This window comes from Galeopterus variegatus, unplaced genomic scaffold, assembly GCF_000696425.1.
Source record: "Galeopterus variegatus unplaced genomic scaffold, G_variegatus-3.0.2 Scaffold6389, whole genome shotgun sequence".
NCBI lineage: Eukaryota > Metazoa > Chordata > Mammalia > Dermoptera > Cynocephalidae > Galeopterus > Galeopterus variegatus.
The window spans coordinates 38795-60558 of record NW_007732500.1 but is presented as its reverse complement, the minus strand read 5'-3'; the positions used below and the strand labels follow the sequence as shown (position 1 = coordinate 60558).

The following is a 21764-nucleotide window of genomic DNA, read 5'->3' as shown; positions in this document are numbered from 1 at the left end:
CTTCATATTTGTGGCACAGACTTAAATTTCTAAAACTAGCTCCTGAACACAGTTGATTACTAGGGTCCTTCATGGTATCACTAGAAACATCACATGCTTAATAATTTGCATTTCCTTTCATGGAATAGCATACTAGACAGAAAATTAGTCACGGTTTTGCCTTTAAACAACAACAAAATACTTTGGAATAAACATAGTATTATATATTTCTGTACCTGCACTTTTACACCTTGGGTTTAAAGGTGCTTCGTCAGAATGGTCAGGACAGTCAAAGTCACCATCGCATTGCCATTGAGTGTTTAAAAGACACCTCCCATCAGCACAACTAAATTCTCCTGAACTACACTGTCGGTATCCTAGAAAGAAAGAAACAAACATTCTGACTAATTGATATAATAAATATTCATTAAAATTTCATCCCTTTGGTGCACACTATGCCTAATTAACCATGTGGGTTAACCATGCCTCGTATGGCAAATGCTTCTCATTTCTTTCTATGACAGTGGCACAAGAGACATTTGTGGTTTGGAAGAGGACAAAGGTCCAGAAAATAAAGTTAAAAATAAGGCACTTTTATTGTTTCTAGGTGAGGAAACAAGAATGCAACACTGTTGAATACATCTTCTCTGTTCATCTATTATCTATATCCTAGATATTTCCTGTACGATGGAAAACAAAAATGAAAGCTATGAGAATATTTTTAAGACTAATCTTGGATAGGAATAGCACCAGAATATATGGATGAATTGATTTTGAGCTAAAATGATAATTCTCAGAAGCTGTAATGTCATGTTTATGTTTGGCAAGAAGCATTCTAAGTATAAAGAAATTTTAAAAACAAGAAAAATGTAGAAGTCAGTTTATGGAGCATTAAGCACAAAAACTATTATGATTATCCTATATATTGATTCTTAGAGTCATTAAAAAGCTTTATTCAAATTACAGATAATGTTTGTTTTTATGCCTGTTTGTAAGTAAAACTCATTTAACTTTTAATATTAAGTTTCAGAATGGATTTTATCCTAAATTTTCAACAATAAAAACTTATTCCTATTAGAACTTTCTGATAAATCTGGTCAAATGCTCTGCTTTTGGAGGAAGGGGTTAAGATTTTTATGGCTTAAAAAATAAAATTCCGATAAAAAATAATTCAATAATGAATATTTAATTGAAGTGCTTATCATATTGGGATGGTAAAACTAGATACTATAGTTCTAAAATATCCCATTTCTCTAATATTTCTTCCTTCCCTCTCCTCCTTCACCAGCTCCTTCTCCTCAGTCAGTAAACACATGCATGGCTTGCTCGGCCCAATAACAACAAAAATCCTCCTACACATCTCTTCACAACACATTTCTTTTCTTCCCTGTACTGCTCAATCTTGCTTCCCCTTACTCACCACCAGTCCATCTTTGATCAATCCCTATCTCATTTTGTGTTGCAAAATGTTTCTACCTTCTGAAATTCCTCTTACAGATAATAAAGACCAAGTGCAAGTCTCAGATTCAAAGGTGTCTCAGACCCTTGTCCCCTTCACTGTTCTGCAGCACTTGATGCTGTTCATCACACCACACTGGATGTAGTTTCCTGGTTTAATATTCATGATCCACTCTCCTGGGCTTCTTTTTACCTTTGCTTTTCTTGTTCCCCTCTTTCTCTCCCTGTTCTACCATAAAATATTGCAGGGGAAGCCCTAACTCCAGCCTATCATTTTCCTCTTTTCCCTTCTACTTTGGGTGATCTCATTCTTTTTCACAGCTTGAATATCACCTCTGTGCTGATGACCAACCAATTAGTATTAGGTGTCTTCATCGTACTTCTGATCTCTAGAACTAAATTTTCAAATGCTCACTATATAGCTTTGTTTGATTGACTGATTAAACCTCATATTCAAAAGGTCCAAGATAAATTCTTCATTACATCTCTCCTCTCCTGCATCAGCAAAACTAGGCCTTAATCTCCTGTGTTCCAAAGCTCGTTAATAACAACACCATCCACCAAATCATCCAAGCTAGAAATTCTCTTTTATCCTCCAAATCCAACTGTAAATGAACTCTGACCCATTCAGCACCATCCATTCTACCAGTCCCAACCTGGCTCAGAACTACATCATGAATCATCAGAAATATCGCAATAACCTCCTAAATAGGTAATTGTCCGTTTACAGCTCCCCTCCACTGTGGCAGTATTTTTTCCACTGTGCTGGAAATGATGATTCTAAAACATAAATTTGACTGTGATGTCTGTTCCTCTGTTTCAAAATGTGTGCTTGCCTCTGAGAGGCAAAATAAGTAAATACAAATTCTCTAACATTGTATTTCAGGCTCCAACTTAATTTTTAACTTCAACTTACCTCACAGAAGACTAATTGCTGTTTCTCAACTATGTCAATTTACAGGTTTTTGGACATACACATAGAATTTACAATGCATCGGAAGTGCTCTAAGCACTTCACAAATATTAACCCATTTAATTCCCTTAACAGCCCTAAGAGTTAAACACTGTTGTTATACATATGAGGACACTCAAATACAGGGAGGTAGGGTAACTTTTTCAAGGACATACAGCTAGTAAGCTGCAGATTCAGGATTTCAACCCAGGCTATCTGGCTCCAAGGTCCATACTATTAACCATCACTCCATGCTCTCTAGCATCTAAGTATGATTTCCTTTGACTAACATTACCTGCTTCTCTTCCTTAGTGCTTTCCTCAAAAAATTATTTTCTCAGCTCTTATCCCATATATTGTGATTCTTATTCCCATTAGACAATGTATGCTTTATATGTATATATTGTATCTCTGACTTTCCGGTTTGCCTATGATTTCTTCAAGTAGGGCCTCTGTCTCATTCATCTCCATATCAACCAAATATAGTGTGTAGCAATCAAACATAACTTCACTTCAGATTTACATCTTTTGAGTTATAATGTAGCCTTTAAAATATCATGTTGATTATATGACTTAATTGTGAAATGATCATAAAAACTGATATACACTGATTTCAGATAGCAAAGACCAAGGCTATAGACATACACAATGAGGACAAAGGGCACTAAATCTACTGCTTTCCATGAGCATATATGGAGTCCGCAACTTTTCATTATATATACTTATTCAAGTATATTCATTTAAATATTTTACAAAAACACTAGGTTCTCATAAGATTTCAACTTCAACTGGGCATTTGTAATATACTGAGATTTAATCACAAATGCTACATGTGCATATGTCTGTATATTATACATAATGGTTATATAAATATATATGTAATAGAAAGATAAATTTTGTAATCATAATATTAAATTTTAACAAATTAGTAGATGTGTAAAAAGACAAGGTGAAAGAAAAGGTTACACATCCAGTTTTTCTGATAATTCTGTATTCTTTTTTCTCACTATAAGATTAAATGAGCCAGCCATATATTGCACTTAAATTTCAAAGTACTTCAAGCCAAAGCATTTTTATAAACATTTTCTGATATAGTCAGTGGTAAAAATGCACTGTAACAGGGCTGGCCAGTTAGCTCACTCAGTAGAGAATGGGGCTAATAACATCAAGGTCAAGGGTTTGGATACCTATCCCAGCCAGTCATTAAAGAAAAAAAAAAGAAAAAAGTAAAGAATGCACTATAAGAAGTAGGCATGATTTCCAAATAAATGTATAATTATGCTAGAGCTTAAAGAATTTATGTGTGGTGTCTCTGTGTATTATCAAATTTACCAGTCTTTAGTGACACTAAGAAAAGTGTTTGTTTTTGTTATTTATTTATATATTTCCTGGGTCATTTGAAAAGACTCCAACTCAGCCTGATCATCTCCTCCATGAAAAGTTTAGATATACTTACCACACTGCAGTGACTCATCAGAGCCATCTCCACAGTCATCATCATGGTCACAAACAAATTGCTTGGGAATGCATACTTTATTATGGCACATGAAAGCATTTTCGTCACATGTGTTATTGGGAGCTAAGAAAGACATCACAAAAAATAAAGTTAGATGAGCACATATTTTACCTTCACCTATATTAGGAATATGGAGAATGCATAAAATTAACCCAATAATTCATACTTATTCAGAAAAAGAAAGTTTTGCTTAAATATTTCATATATCATAATAAATCAAATCATCTTATACATAAAAGAATGCATAAATATTAATGCATACAATTCAAAGTTTTAGTATTAATAAATTTAATTGTTCTAGAGTGACCCTGAAATTTCAGGCCTAGTAGCGATTTGTAACTTTGCTGAAGAATGAATTCAACAGTTCATATGTGAGGAAAAAAATCACTCAATTATAATAATATAGGTAGGTTTTTTCTCTACTCATGCCTATAGCAATGTTAATAAAGTGGTAAAAATGTTGCTTCCTGGGAAAGAATGAACCTGAAAAGACCACCAAGTGCTAAAGTTTATGATAAAAGTGAAAAGAAATTAAAGAGGAATGAGAAAGTTACTGCTTTTAAGAAAAAATAAAACTTTTGGGTGGCTTCAGAGTGGGGTATTGAATTAGATCAAGGTATGATCTACAATGTAATGAGCCTCACCATAAGCATCACACAAAATTAGGAATATTGATGTATAAAGTGAAATATTGATCATTTAGGAATACTGATCCATGAAAATAATGCTCTACCAAGTACCCTAACCAGTGGGAAAGACGGTTGATACAAATATGCAATAAAACACGAGCAAAAGTGCAAACGAAGGCAATTTGTGCAGAGGAAATAAATTTTAATACAATGTGCATAGAATCATTAGAGGCTTGAAAGAATCATTTAAATTTCTCAATGATCCTTATATTTAAAGGGTAAATGCTACCAGTAGGACTCCAGGATGGGATAACACAAATGTCAAGAATCTGCTGCATGTTATTGTCAAATACTGGCAAGAGAAAGGCTTTGCAGAAAGTGGCTCTGCCACTTATATTTGTTATCTTCAAGGAAGCTATTTACCTTCTTGGTGCATCTGTTTCCTTATACGTTTAATGGGGACAATAAAACCTACCTGATAAATTTCTTATAAGGACTAGATAAGGTGTGTGAAATGTATCTGCTCGTTTTAGTTTTTCAATGAATTCCCAGATGCTCTTTAAATTCTTAGCTATATAATAATTATTTTGGCAGATCCTCCAAAACACTTCACTGCGATATTGTGGGGATTCAATAATATAAATAATGCACCTATTGCAATAATTGACTTACAATGAGCACTTCAAAAATTTTAGATGTCTTCCCTCCACTGATAAGCACTTTCCTGCCCATGGAAACCTGTGTCTTCTCTTGCTCCTCAAGACTCAGAAAACGTTACCACTTTTTCAAAAACCCTTCCATGAGGCATCTAGTTTTTCACTTAATATTTTTTTGTGATGACCTAGTATCTTTTATATACATCATCCTAACACTTAAAGTACTATAGTATTACTTCACATGCCTATCAGTCCCCTGCCCCCAGACCATCCCTGACTTCGTGAACCAAGGATAATCTCTGCTTTCATCTCAGTAATTACTAACACAGAACAATGTGTAGGTAAAACAAAAAAGTTCTTTGAATTTAATCAAGTATAATTTATTTTCAACAAATTTATTTTTAATAACTGTATGGAAGCCACACAGGAGCAGCATTAAAAATAGCCTATTATAATCAAAGTAAAACTCAGAGTCACTAATAACTCCTCTAACTTTGAACTGTGTGACAGCTTGCATAACTCAAATGAATTATGCCAATTCTAATACATGAATTAGTCTTTAAAACACAGAGCAACAGTGACTCATTTGGCGTTAACGCTTTCAGGTCACTTGAGTACAATTTGCTACATTTTAGCATAATTTCCTTAATAGTACCCATGTGGTCCAAAAGTGTTAATATGCCTCCCAGAGTGTTAACTTGCTACAATAGCAACAGCATACTGGGACCATCTGGATCCCGGAACTGATGCATAATCCTTTATTATGTAGCCCTCAGTGGCCTCATTGACCTTTACAGACACACATATCAGTTTCAAGATCAAAGTGAATTATTCTACAACAATAGTTTGAGTTCTGTGCAAATAGGTTTGCCTCAAAGTTTTCTTTTTTCTTTTCTACTTTAACTACCTTTCATGTATACACACCCCCATATGTACACACTTACAGTATGGCTTCAAATATAATATTTTAAAGACATGAAGACAGGTCCTTGGAGAGATGATTGGCAGAATTCACTTTAATGAGCAGAGTTCATAGCACTATTTCTGATAAATTGCTCAGCTAAAAAGATCCCCTGTGTGACCTTGGGATCAACATTCAAATATCCTGTTTCTTCATCCTCCTGATCATGCAAAGGAATTTATCTACATTTTTACTGTTGAGTAATTCCCTGAAAGTATTCTAAGGGGACCTAGAGTCAGACACTTAGTAAATTGTCTGACCTCCAAAGGTGTTCCTCTGATCCCTCAGTTTCATTCAGCTATATCCATACTATTTTTACCTGACCTAAGGGTTAATACCCTATCTGTAGGACTAATAGGTGTTTACTGACCTCCTGATCAGTAGTTACTTAGGATCAGAGAAGCCATTTACACAGTATCTGGAATAGGCAATCTAAAAGTCTTCATGGTAGTGGGGTGGGGTTGGGGGCCGCAACAGTAAAAAGAAAACACTAAACCTACCACATTCACATGCACATAGTGTAGTTCTGTGATCTCAGAAGTGAAATGATAAATCTGTATTCATCAAAATGGTTTTAAAATGGGTAAGGCCACCATGCATGTTTGAAACACTCAGAACACTGGTCAGAGGGGTTGCTGTACTACTATGATAACAATATCCCACCTGATGAAGTCTAATGCTACCTATGGGTCAGGGATCGGGAACGTGAAGGAAAATGTGGTGTGGTGAGTGCTACAAAAACAAACATCCATGGATGCTGCAGCAGTTTTCTCTGACACGCAGCCCCAGCAAGCATTCATACCGCAGCCTGCTGTGGAAAGCTCATCGCTTCCATCTGGACAGTCCCTTTCACCATCACACAGCCAGTGCCGGGGCACACAGGCGTGGGAGCCCTGGCAGCTGAACATGTCAGCTGCACAGGTCACAGCACCTGAAACCCAAAGAAAAAATGCCATTCAGACCACTGTGTTTCTGCTGGAAAATGTCTACCATTTACATTTCCTATAGAAAGAAGGGGCGGAACAAGAGCATTGCTTACAAAGAAGAGACTATAATTACTTCAGATCATAAAACATTATCCTTCCACTATAGATATCTACATGTTTTTGTATAAGAATGCATTCTTTCCTAATTGTATGTGTTATATTTCTTAAGGCTATGTGGTAGAAAATAATGTCTTTTCTCGTTGTAAAATACAGTAAAATGTAGAAATGCGATAGAATCATGAATAAACTGAGATAACATTTTGAAAGGACTGAACCTACAAGGAAAATAGTAATAATAGTAATAATAACAATTTCATTTTGCTTAATATGTGCCAAGCACTTAGCGTATTTACTCAATTAATCCTTGCAATAACCCCACCCAGTATAACTATTATTAGTCTCATTTCAAAGAAAAGGAAATTGAGGCTCAGAGATGTTGAATAGCTTGCAGAAAGTCACAATTGCACATGGTTCCACACACTGAGTTGGGAGTCCAGAACCCTTCTGATTCCTAAGCACTTTCTCTTAACCACTAATGTCATTATTGTTACTCCTCATCCTGTGTGGCTGAAAAAAACAAATGTAGGCATGTTAACTTTGCTTTTACGCACTTATTAAACGGAATATACATTTTCTCTGCTCTGTCATTTCAATGTCCCTTTAGTTGCCTGATGATGTTTTTCAAATGTATAAAGAAACAAAACGCTCATTGACTTTGACTGTAAATTCAAAGAATCATAGGGTGGTTTCCCTTTTCTTCTTACATAAGCATAGCACAGTCACATGTCAAATGACCCTATCATGTTTCTTTAGCCCCTTGCACAGTTATATATATTGAACGCTGGGTTTATTTGCTATGTACTTGTTGAGTGAATCAGGAACGTGTCCCTCAATCTTTTTTTTTTTTTAATTTCACTTTCTTATGACCAAAAGCTGCCCAGAATAGATGATAAAAACCATATTTTTAAATTATTAAAAATATTTTTCGAGGAAGAAAATATGATACTAGATTGATGGAAGATATTTGTTTCCAACCATTTAAAGCAGTAACCGATGTGCTCTAATTGGATTATCATTATATTCTTACTTTTCAGCCATAGAGTTGTTATGAGCAGAAAATGCTTTTCAATGCAACGTTTTCAATATGGGATGCAGTGGGGTGCCAAAATAATATCCCCTGGGTATCTTTTCCAACATAAACATGGCTGCCCCTGATGTATACCTTATCCTTTAGGACAGAATGGCAAGTAGATATTGAAAAGTCCCCCAGGTAATTCAGATTTGCTCATTTAATTGAGGATCAGTGCCTTAATTGAATGCTATCTACTACTGGAAGAAATACCAAAGTAATCTATTGCATAAATGTTTTTATTCATTAAAAATGAATTTATTTGCCAACTATTATTTCTTTAGCACTTTATGTAATAAAATTCTTTTCCTGCAGAACTTGTTTTTCTATTATTTCTCTTTATTATCTGTCTTTTCAAGCTTGCCATAAGAATACAAAGAGTCATTTTCAGTACTATATTCTCAATTCAGTGTCTGAATTTCTGTAATATTTTTATTATTTAGCTTGAGATTTTTAAAAAATCTTATTCCTTCTACTAAAGAAGTTTTGTTAAATTTAAACTCCTTGTCTATTCCCATATGGTCACTCCAATTTGTTCTCAAGGTAGATACAGTAGAAAAAGTCCTGATTTGGCAGTGGAGAGATCTAATTCTGTATGACCTTGGAGAAGACTACTGTCTAAATGTCCCTATCTCTACCATGAGGGGTATGACTAGATAATTAATAAGATATCTCCAGCTATAAGAATGGCATGAGGCTCTTTGCTGCTAATTTTCTTGCTCCCTTGATAGTGTTCAACAGATTCTATGTTAAGAACATGCCAAAACATCATAGTAAATTGGGAAGAAAATGGGCCAAAGAAAAAACTCAGAGCTTTATTCCACAGGTACCCCTGCCATCTGGAGTCACATTGCCCTCCTAAGGCAAAAGAATTCAAAGGAAGAAGGAAGACAAACTGATGGAGTTCCACTAGATCCATCCTGTGCACCTACTCAGATAATAATATTTGATTGGTAAGAGCCACTATCTTATTTAGTATTTTGGAAACCTGAATTCTGGTCCTACCTCTGTCATCAATTTTAGCTGAGTGGCTTCAGGTAAATTCATTAATCTCTACGAGTTTCCATTTTCTTCCGTTCCTCAAAAAATGAAAGTGGAATAGACTATGGTTTTCAAAATAAGATCTTCAATATCCCAAGTCAGAATCACTATGTGCTTATGAAGAAAGAGTGTGTTTATACCCCACATAGAATTATTTGGAGGTGGGGACTGAGAAACTACACTGTTAACAGACTTCTGAGAAGGATCTTTTGTACACTAAAGGTTGAAAACCACTGAGATAAATTGTAAGGTTCCTTTCCCATTCTAAATATTAGGTTCAGTTCATTGACTGCTGTTTGGTCTAAAACAATATTTTTTAATGTGCCACCAGCTTGGTAGTTAGTATATAAAATAGAGCCTCAAATTAAACTAAATAGACTCAGTCTTTTGATAAAAGGTAAACATGCCCATTACCATTTTAATCATTTTTTAAGAAGCATTGTCAGGACACTGATACATACAGACATGACAGTAACACTTTGAAAGAAGGAGGGAGGCAGGAGAAATAAAATAAAAATGAGAATAAACTCATGGATATAGTGCACAGTGGTTCTGTTATATGATCACAGTAGTTATCCCTCTAACAGGTAATGAACCCAAGAAATAAGGAATATAATGAAACTGCCCATGATCACAGAGCTTGAAAAGGTGATGTGGCAGAACTCAACTCATATGACTTTAGAGCCTTCGTCCCTTCTATCATACTGTGACCACTCAGAAAGCACAGAGTTATCATTGGAACCATTTAGTGGGGGCCAAACAAAAGGCCAAAAGAAAGATGATTTTAGAGACTAGAAGCATACTTATATCATTGTAAATAGATACTTTTTTTGTTAAAAGTAAAGACAGATTTAATAACAAAGAGAAACAAAGTAGATAAAGAGACTGGCCAGTCATTTAATAGGCTTTTTTTCCCCCACTTCCACAGATGTTTAATAGTGTTTTTTCTATATTTATATTTAATAATAAATTGTTTCAGCTGTGTAAATAAAAAGTAGATTTTAATTAAATTAAATTAATTAAATTAAATTAAATTAATTAAATACAAGAAAATAAATTGCCTGCTTTCAGAGGGTATCTCCAATTTTATATTATTTACAGAGAACTTCAGTTTAGCATGAGTACTATAAAATGTTACCTTTGTCTCTATGGTAGTGACTTAAATAGCAGGCAACAACCCCTCAAATTTAGAAGAGATGCTGAGTATACTTAACTCTATACATGTACCTTATTCTGTCTAGGGTCCTTCTCTCTCTAAAATGAGGATTATAACAGCCACCAAACAGGGGTGATACAATGCGTAGAGGATATATAGCTATAGATACAAATACACATATAGAAACAGATTGGATAGATAAATAGACATATAAATAAATTAGTAAAACTACTATTCAGTTGTAATAAATTTATGGAAATTTGCTTGTCTCCCTCTTTTAATCCTTAGGAAATTCAGGTAATAACTACATTTAACCTATTTATTAAATGTTTGTGATTGTTAGAAAGCAATTATTCTGGCTTTGTAGTTGACATATAATAGGTAAATATAGACATTTGATACTACTACCTCTAATCCTATAAAGCTAAATTTTAAAGTGCATTTTAAAGTACCTTCCTTTACTTCTCATTTAAAACAATTCAGTAATAATGATCACTATATTACACACACACTCTTACACACAAACAGTATGTGTGAATATTGTGGCAATATAAATTGGTATACTAATTTTCGAGGGAAACTGCAATACATATTGAGAGTAATGAAAAAATTGTTTGCTCATTTGACCCAGTAATCTCAGTCACTGAGATTTACTCCAAAGAAGTCATTGAAAACTAGAAACAAAATGAAAAAATACATTCATATGTCAATATTCAGGAAAAATCTTAAATATTGATTAACAACTGTATATATAAATTAGTAAAATAGTAGGTTGACACAAAGATAATAAAAACAGCTACATAAAATGTATATATAGGGGCCGGCCCGGTGGCGCACTGCTATAGTGCGCCGCTTGGGAGCACGGTGGCGCTCCCGCCGAGGGTTCGGATCCCACATACAGACCGGTTCCCGCTCACTGGCTGAGCGAGGTGCGGGTGCAGCACCGAGGGTTGCGATCCCGTTGCCGGTCCCAGTCCGGTACGGGCGCGACACTGAGGGTTGCGATCCATTGCCGGACACGAAAAAAGACAAAAAAAAAATGTATATATAAACAACATTATGGTTAATAAATTAAAAAACAAAGTTTTGTGTGTGCTCTAAAATAATAGAGTATATATAGTACTTAATAATTAAGAACACAAAAGCAACAACTCACCACAAATGCTATCACTTTCATCTAATCCATCCCCACAATCATCTTCTCCATCACAAATCCAGTGTTTAGAAATGCATTTTTGTGCAGAACAAGCAAATTGGTTCCAAGAGCAAGAAGAATCTAGAAAACAAACAAGAATTTTCGTTTTAGATACAGAAGAAAAAAATCAGTTGAGACTATCTTAGGACACGTTTCACGAGGAGAAAGTTCTTTTGACTTCACTAAAAATCGACCATCTTACAATAAAACAAGTCAAATTCCTTTTCTCTATGATAATTTTTTAAAATTTTGACAAAAGCTTTCATACTCCCTCTGTCTTCCAAGTTATGCAGCTTTTGTTCCTTTAACATGATTCTTGAAGGGTTTGCCCTTGAGATGGTCATTCTGCTGTCCACTCTCCTCTAAGTATATTCTTCTGTCATTTTTAAAAAAAATGTATGGTGCACAGATATAAGATAAATGTTCCAGATGTTATCTAGTCATTCTTTTTAATTTTTAATCTATTTTTGAACTAAAAGTGAAAAATATTAAATCCTAAGCAAGGCAACAATATGGTGGACTGACCATTACCAAAGCAAATACATTTGTTTTTAAAAATGACGTGACTGAGGAGGTTTTAGCTGGATGACAAGACAACAGTTTGGTACCTACACAAACCTAACAATCTTGATGTTTTTGTGTCACTCCCTTGGAAACACTTGAGTTTGTTATACCTGATAACATCCAAATTCATTGGCGTAGTGGTTACTATTTTTATTACCAGATCATGTGTTTATAATAATAGCATATCCATTTCTTTCCAATGCTGATTTTGTTATTGCTCTCTTCCAGCCCCAGCCTCTGCCATGACCCAGAATATTTTTCACCAGGAAACACCCTAAAATAACATCCTCCCAAATTGAAATGTTCAATATATCAATAACAATTTTGGCTTTGATCCTATAAACTATTTTTAAAAGTTTGCATTTTTATTTAAAATGTTTAATTAGATGACCTATAAATAGCACGAAATTTAGAAAACTGAAGCCTGAAATAAACTTAAAGTAGATAAAATCAGAAATTTTGTTCAGAAAATATGCATCAACCTTACATACTTTTGAAGTAATCTGTTAGTCTCGTTCAGAATCTAGCTCTACTATGGAGATATATCACATCTTAATCAAACAAAATGCACCTTCACATTTCACAATGACATTTACTTTTAGAAGAGTTTGACATTTCACAGAAGATCCATTTTTAATCTTTTTTCTATTCTGTCTGTTCACCACAGTATACTTTATTTGTGTTAAAGTTAAATTGTGAATATATGCTTTGTTCTCCTATAGGAAATTCCTTTGGCCTGCAAGTCACAAAAATCTATAAATTTTATAAAATAAATTTTAAAATGCTTTCTTGCTTTGACAATGTGAAATGAAATGTACAAACACAGAAATTAGGAGGTAGAGGGTGAGGAACAAGAATTTGAAGAAGTAGAAATTTAACTATGTCATTTAAAGCTAGCCATGTAATTAATAGAACATTTTAGAATAATAATATAACTGTTAATAATAGGTAGGGGTAGTATAATAAGTAGTGAGTGTCAAATCCTCATTTTTCATAGCAGAAAGTAAATATATTAGATAACACTGAAAGTTCATAAATCAGGAAATAAAGGTGTATCATTTAGATTGATGGAGGTAAACACTCAACAAACATAGAAAGGGATTTTAAAAAAAGGTTGAGAAGAAATTGTTATTCTTTATTATAAACTCTTCTGTTTTACTGTGGTTTTTGCAATTTTGTATTGTTTATTAAAAATGAAAATTGATGATAAATCCAATTAGCAATATTTTGTATAACATTTCTAGGTAAGAGAATATCAGCATATAAATAATAATATGTTTATACAGCTAAAACAAAAGAAAATGCCTCACCACAGTGGAATTCATCAAGTCCGTCCTCACAATCTTTCTGACCATCGCATATCCAGGTATTCAAAATGCATCTTCCACTAGGACAACCAAAATAATTTTCTTCACATTTGTGTTTGTTTTGAACTGTGGCAAAATACAGAATGTAATGTCAAATAATTTAAATTAATCTTGAGCTTCTGTAATAGAGGTAGATAAAACATTAATACTCCTTGACTGGAAGAGATAAATTATAAGCAAACTTAAAAAAAAAATAGTTGAGATGTTCTCCTCAAGAATATCAACGTCATGAAAACCAAGAAGAGATTAAGAAACTGTCACAGACCAGAGAAGACCAGGGAGACATGATGGCCAGATCAAATCAAGGACTGGGTCCTGGATCAGAAAGAGGACACTAGTAGAAATACTGGATAAATCACAATAGTGTGGAGTTTAGTTAATAAAAATAAAATAAAGTAGGATAACTAAAGTGAATGAGTCTAATGACAAAAAATCATATTTGGCTAAAAAATATTTTTAATTCCATGTTCATAACAAAAAATAAATACCAAAATTAAAACACTGGTGGATCTTTGCCAAAAAAGTATGGATTTAGTGTTTATACTGCCCTTTATTTTGAGTATGCTTTGACAGAATTTAAACAATTATTTTTTTTATTTTTAAACAGAAAAACAAGTTACAATGAATCTATAAATTACTACACATTGCAGAAATATGAAAATAAAAAGTGTCTACGTGTAAAAATTATTTATTTTGTAAATTATGTATTTTTTAAATAATGGAGTATTATGATTATTATAATTTCCAAAAGTACAAATAAAATACTGGATTTTTCCTTTTACTGGATGTCTTCTCTCTCCTTGTACCTTCAGGTTTTTTTATTTTTTTTCCTTTTTGTCTTTTTTCGTGACCGGCAACGGATCGCAACCCTCAGTGTCGCACCCGTACCGGACCAGGACCGGCAGTGGGATCGCAACCCTCGGTGTTGCCCCCGCACCTCGCTCAGCCATTGAGCGGCTGGTCTGTATGTGGGATCCGAACCCTCGGCAGGAGCACCGCCGCACTCCCAAGCGGCGCACTGTAGCAGTGTGCCACCGGGCTGGCCCCTGCCTTCAGGTTTAAATAATTTTATAATAACTGGCCCATGGCCAATCAGAAAGTGAACCCTAGAGTACATGAGCATATGTCAATCACACTATAATTGTCCATTATGTCTGATTCAAAATAAAAGTTATCCTTATTTTATTTTTTTAAATATCAACTTTGTAGATCTAATTAAAGATAAAAATACATTTTTTGACTGAATTTGCCATTAAACCAAAAAGTTTTGAGTGTGCTTTATGTTTAAATTCTTCTCAAGATGTTGCTTAGATCTAATCTGAAGTACTGAGATTGACTCATTGCTGCCTTGTTGCCTGTCGGTCCACCCATCTCATAAACCTTCATGAGTATCCCTTTTTCTCTTACGCAATATAAAAATCACAATTCTCTATTAGTGTTAAAACTTAATTTTTAAAATAATTTATTAATACTAGAAAGAAATAAAAACCACAAAAATGGAAATAAAATATTGGTTTATTGAATATCTACTATGTGCTGCTTTTGTAATAATTCTAAAATTTAACTGCAGTCACAATGTGGTGAAGAAAGTTGTTGCTAAAAGAACATCAGATCAGGCCGACCCCATGGCTCACTCAGGACAGTGCGGCGCTGGGAGCGCAGTGGTGCTGGAAGCACCAAGGCTGTGGGTTCAGATTCTATATAGGGATGGCCGGTGCTCTCACTGGCTGAGCGGTGCAGATGACACCAAGCCAAGGGTTACGATCCCCTTACCGGTCACAAAAATAAAATAAAAAAATGAAAGAAGATCAGATTAAAAATTTTGACACTCAGGTTCCATGAGTCTAAAACAATGTTTCTCTATTTCTTTAAAAATATTTTCTATTATTAAAAATACAGTAAACCAAAATTTGTCTAAATGTAAAAGATCTGCAGTGAGCTACAGTCAAGTGCCTCTAGAGATGTTCTCCACTTCCTCTGAGGACCCAACTAGCCTTTTCAAACCTAGAAGGAACAAAAATGATATCATAGAAGGTTACACATTGTTGAGCAGAAATAAATGGAATCTGCTATTGCCCAATTAAGTGATAGATTATGAACTATTAAGAATATCTGTTTTTTGGGCCAGCCCTGTGGCTCACTCGGGAGAGTGCGGCACTGGTACTGCCGAGGCCGTGTGTTCAGATTCTATATAGGGATGGCAGGTGCACTCACTGGCTGAGCGTGGTGCAGACCACACTGTGCCAAGAGTTGCAATCCTCTTACCGGTCACCAAAAAAAAAAAAAATCAGTTTTTTATTGTAGATTGTGTATGTATATGTAAACTGATGTGCAAAATACCAATAAATATTATTTCTTAAAATATTTCAAAAAATTATTGCATGTGAACTAAACATGGAAAAAGTGAGTGTAGCAGCAGGGTGGGGAGAGGCATACAGCAGTATGAGACCAAATTTAATAGTGTCTTATACAGCATATCTACTTTCACTTATATGCAGCTAATACTTTTCTGAATTATTTTTTTATTTCATTGCCCTCAAGTAGGAAGGAAGTCTTGCCCGTTTCACAGAAAGATTCTTCTAAGAAAGCAGACGACACTTTTCAGAACTTAAGTAGGTTAAGATAATTAACAATTAGATATAAAAAGTCATGTCTGGCCTTGATCCAAAATGATAATAACTATTACTCAAACTGCTATGCCAGAAGATTATGTAAACTGCATCAAACAGCTTAAAACGAAAACATCAGCTGCAAACTAACATTGAGCAAAAACAGGAGTGAGAAACATAGTCTCTCTCCTTTTAGTCTATGAATAGTTATTTCTAGGTATGTAACACTACTTTGAAGCTTTATAAACTACACATTTTAAACACTTAATTACCAATTTTAAAAGCATTAATGGTGAACTGAACATGAAAAAGGAAATTGATCCAAATTTAGGACAGATTTCTTGAGTATCATTTTAAATCTCATTTAAAAAGATCAAGAGGCATGTTTAGAACAGGATAATTAGTTTTTAATCTACATCATTTAAATTTTAGTCTCAATCATTGAATATTAAGAATGGACATTAACAAATTTATTCTATATAACTAGCTAGCCTCTAAGTCTTCAAGGCAAAACCCATTTTTCTTCCTAGAATTACCTGGGCACTTTATTTCATCTGAATAGTCTCCACAGTCGTTAGACCCATCACATATCCAGGTTGGCAGGACACACAGTGAGGTAGAATTACATTTTATGAACCCTGTGGTTTTCACTCCAAGTTTATAGAAATGTGTGCAGTCTGTATTGTCTAGAAGGAGGTAAACAGAAAAATGAAAAATGCCTCATTTGCAGAGATTATGAGCCTTCTGTGTAGGTCATACAGACAAGAAAAGTCAACTTCATCTGAAGAAGTAAATATGCAATTATCCTACACAACAGGGGTTAATTACACATCAATTCTGGATAACGTTCAGTAAAAAGTTGGACAGTGTTCAATATAATGCCAAAGGTGCCCAGGCATGAACAAACAAAAGGCAGAGGAATATCTTACTGCAGTTCTTTTCATCTGAAGCATCTGCGCAGTCTATGTTCTGGTTGCATCGTGCTGATCTTGGAATGCAAGTCCCATCTGCACAGCGGAACTCAACAGTGGCACAGGTTGAAACTAGAAAAACAGATAAAGAAATAAATGGATAGGTGAGACAGAAAATGACTCCTTGTTCTTACAGTTTGAATACTTTAATTAATTCATATAATTTTGTTTGGTTTTGCTCTTATAACTCTGGGAAGTCTCACTTGACCTCTGGCTCCCACCCCCATCTTGGTTGGATGCCTCTTCCCCTGGCACAAAATTCTTCCATCGGTCGTGGTATTTATCATACTGCTTTGCCACTGGCTGTTTAAGTACCTGAAGCACCACTAAACTGTAAGCTCCACGACAGCAGGGACTGTGCTTGTTTATTGTCGTAATACCAGTCCAGCACTGAGCCAAAACTAAAACAAAAAATGAATGTTGCTGAAAATTCTCTTTTCTTCTAACTTCAACAGTAGAAGATTAGGACATTAATTAAATGCCTGATTAAATGCCTACTGGGAAATCCCAATCTGGCTGCTAAGAAAAAGTGGAGCATTCCCTGAGACAGAGATAGAGACAGAGACAGAGACAAAGACAGAGACAGAGAGAGAGACAAAAACAGAGAGAAATGGAGAGGGGGAAGAGCACTGAGCATTTACATTTGCTTTGTTACTCAAGGGAACAGCTGAGCACTGCTAGAAATTCACCTATGTTATGTCATACTCCTTTGCATGGTCATATCATTAACATTTGGTATAGGAAATATGGATGCCTCATGCCAAGGAATATATACATGTGGCATTTCTTATCCCTATTATGAAAGTATGGCTTTTCAAGTCCCAGGTATGCTTAGATAAAAATCAGTTTCTGCGGGGGCGCATCGTATCCAAAAGACTAAAGTCTGATAAAGATCTTTTAATACAACGTGATGTTTGCAGGGTCTCATCGTGGGACAATGTTTGCATGGCCTCATCGTGGGAGAAGATGCTGCCGTTCCACCCTCACTTTCTGGAGCTCTGTGTGCTTGCTTTGCTTTATTATATTTTATTCCTTACTGCCTCATAATTATCACTCTGGGAGACTTGGGAGTGGGATTAAAAATTATACTAAAGAATTTAATGATACTTTTGGGGTCTCTGGAGATGGTTTGTGGCAGCTGGGACCAGAAGGGGACAACGAACCTATATAGATATTGGTTTCATTTGTTGCTTGAAAGTTTGGCCTGGTTGCTTTGAAGGAGTTAATGCACATTCCTTTTTGATTAACAATATAATTAGAAGTTAAGTTTTAAACAGTTTAAAGTTTAGAGTGTTTATTAGGAACAAAGAAAAGTTAAATGTAGTTGTAAGTTTGAATCACGTTTTAATAACGTCATACAGAGTATAATGTACTGTAGATTTAGCTAAGTTAAATAGTACAATTGATGATTATTTGGGGCCGATGGGTTGTAACGTTTTTGTAAATAAGGAAAAAAATAGTATAGTCATCCTTTCTGGGAATATATTGTAATGTTGATGATTATCTGGGATTAGTGGGTTTTTTGTAAATGTTACATTGTTATTTTTTCCAGGAACAATTTGTAATGTTATTCTTCCTGGGAACACATGTTATTCATAAAGTGTTATGATATTGTTCAATGATTTGTTCTATGAGTATGTTACAACTAAGAAAAAAGGTATAAAAGATCTGTGCATGCTTCAATAAAGTGTCAGCATTCAGCAGATCCCTTGAGTCTGTGTGTTTGCTGTCCATCCATCACCGACGCTGCCTTTCCTCCCTTTTGGAGGTTCCTTAGCAGCGGGGACCTTACAATCTCAGTGCTGGGGCTGGCCCCTGGCAAGTTTCAATATGCTACTGTCATTATATATGCTTCATACAGAATAGCTTATTCTTGAATGAATTGCTTACCCATTCATTACCACATAATGGTTTCCAGTAATATGTTGTAAACAGGTGCATGCATGCTATGTATGTTACATTAACTTAGGTGAGGTTTTTATTCCAAATTCAAATTTTCACAAGTTGATTTCATTAATGTACAACCTAAAAGCCTGTTTGATTATGCCACTTTTACTAGTGTTGATATTTTAAAGAGCATATTTAATTATAAATAGAAATTATATCAATCATAAATGGTTAAAATGCTATCTTAAAATATGCAAATTTTACTCATGGGTGTATATGTCATTCGTATTTCATAATGTACTGTTCTTATTATATTTAATTGTATCTTGAAATTGCATACTTATTTGTATTTAAATGCCAATTAGAATAAATGTTTTATTTACAATTTGCAATTATAATTGCTTTACTGTTTTCTTCATTAAAAATAGATCTTAGCATGTGAAACAGATAATGCTATTATGAGTAGAGATAAAGGCATGGTTCCAAAACAGAAAAAGAAAAGAAAAGGTTTTTTTATTTTATGTCTGAAAAAGCAAAATCTCTTCTATATTTCTATTATGTTTCATATTCAGATTTTTCAGTGGCAGTGGTAAACGGAATATATAACATAGAAGATAATCACATCAATCATTTACATTTGTTTTTGATTTTGCTATCGGTAGTCTCTTGTTAACTGTTCTAAAAGATTTCTTATAATGTCTTTATTTAGAAGACATAATAGGATGCATTTCTCTGTGAAACAGTATTTTAGATAGTTGAATTATTCTTAGGCAAATCTATAAAGGTTTATCTCATAAGGCACTCAAAGTTCGTACTTGAAGTCAGAGTTCAGGATGCCAGAGAGATCCCAGTGGGGGGAATTGCAACCATTCCACCATCTTCGTCTCCCTCCAAACTTCCACAGAGAATCCTCTGAGTAGATGGCAAGGGAGTCTATCAGTGTGAGTGGCAGTGGCAGAGAGGGTAAGGAGGCAAATTATGGCTCTACGAAAATGGGGGTTGGCATTTCTGACCATTAAGAAAACTGAAGATACCGGAATTTCAAGATGATGGGGTTTCAGAAATAGTGCTGGAAGCTCTGCAGTGGAAGCAGGAGTAAGAAGTAACTTGTGAGAAGAAAGAAGATGTGGGGCAAGTAGAACAGAGTCTTGGATTAAATTCTGGGGGGAAAATAAGAAATAAGAAAAGGAACTCTTGCTGAAAGAAACTTTAACTTTGAAGTTGTGTAGAGCGGTTAGGAGATAATATTTAAAAGGAAAGTGTGGGAAAGATATAAGGTAGGAGGAAGTCAGGAGAGCAGGATAGACAGCAGAAAATTTGCAGAATGTATTTTTTTTTCTCTTTTCCAATTAACAATAGGACTAAAGAATCCTGGTGAGGAGGGCTAGGCTGCCCATTAGAGCATGTTGAATGTGGAAATAGGAGCAGATTGTTCTATTCAAGATCCTGTCTCCACAGATTCCATGACTTGGTATAGAGTTTGGGAAACATCAGAGTTTTAAATAAGGTAATGAGTGGCAGTAGAATTGGACATACAAAGTGGTTACTCAATTTTGCAAGCACTACGGGTATGGTGGTTGTGGGGATTAATGTCTCCTGCATTAGTAGGCAAGAAAGGAGAGTCCTGTGATGAGAGAAACCCATGAAAATAGCAGGAACTTCATTATGTAAACAAAAAAATGCCTCTCCTGCCAAAACCTTTTCCTCCCTGTTGTCTCAACTATATTCTTTCCTTACTTTGTTTAGGTCAGTCAAGTACTGGAATTTGTTTCTCCCTTAATGTGATTTTTGTGGGAATCTCTGATTTGTCAAGTGAATATGAAAGTTTTCTGACGATTTTTTTCCTCGGGGTAAAAGTCTTGAGAAAGACAGAAAAGAAAATAATGTAGTCCAAATAAAGATAAGCCAAGTGAGAAATACTAGACTTTTCCCTCCAGATAGTCCAAAAGAAAAAGTAAGACTACAAAATGTGAGTGAAAACACAGCACAGCCATATCAGGAATAGCAATGAGACACTACAAAGGAGTGACATCTGACGGGGGTTGTGGATCAAACATAGCAGCAAAAGAGAAAGTAAAACCACTTTCTCCTTCATATACTTTCTCAAATTTTCCTATTCTTTACTTTCTTTTTACCATGCCAGTTACAATATTTAATGAGGTATGAAAGATGTAAAATCTATCGGGCTTTCTGTGGTTCTTGTAAATACACAACCTGTAGCAAAGGGAGGGTACCGACAAGGGGGAAAAAAAAGGCATTCAATTTGCTGTCATCTCTCTCTCCAGTTTGCTTTCAAACCACATCTTTTACTTAATAATCTAATTTACTGCTTAGATTCTGAAGGTATGCAAATGCAGAAGGAACGATGATTTCTTCTCCAGCCAAGTTTGTCCTTTTCTTATAGCTTATTGTTTGCGGAATCTTTCAAAGTTTTGCTGTGAACTTAGGAAAAAAGAAACACCAGCTTCCTCTTCTTTAGGTAGCCTCAGAACTACTAGCTCGGCAGTCTATTAAAGGCATTCCAGTGGCCTAAGAAAGTTCATGTACTTCCCAAGGGGAACAATCTATACTCATCTCAAGAGGGAAGGAGGTATACAGTCTCCCCAAATCTATTCACTCCTCCTGTCACACACCCAGACGAGGAATACAAAATGACAAACTTTGTGAACAACGCCTCGTAGCCCGCCCCCCCCCCCCCCCCCCCCCCCC

At 35.0% G+C, this 21764-nt stretch overlaps 1 protein-coding gene across 1 annotated transcript in view; it reads right to left on the bottom strand.

The window, feature by feature from the left end:
- LOC103606225 (low-density lipoprotein receptor-related protein 1B-like) overlaps window positions 1-21764 on the bottom strand; it is a gene marked incomplete at both ends in the record, with an annotated part of 97508 nt that overhangs the window by 62362 nt on the left and 13382 nt on the right. The window contains 7 exons of the mRNA XM_008590816.1: window positions 216-356; window positions 3845-3967; window positions 6953-7081; window positions 11619-11738; window positions 13532-13654; window positions 16734-16883; window positions 17127-17240. Coding sequence (XP_008589038.1) covers window positions 216-356; window positions 3845-3967; window positions 6953-7081; window positions 11619-11738; window positions 13532-13654; window positions 16734-16883; window positions 17127-17240 — 900 coding nt within the window. The remainder of the gene's footprint in view (window positions 1-215; window positions 357-3844; window positions 3968-6952; window positions 7082-11618; window positions 11739-13531; window positions 13655-16733; window positions 16884-17126; window positions 17241-21764) is intronic.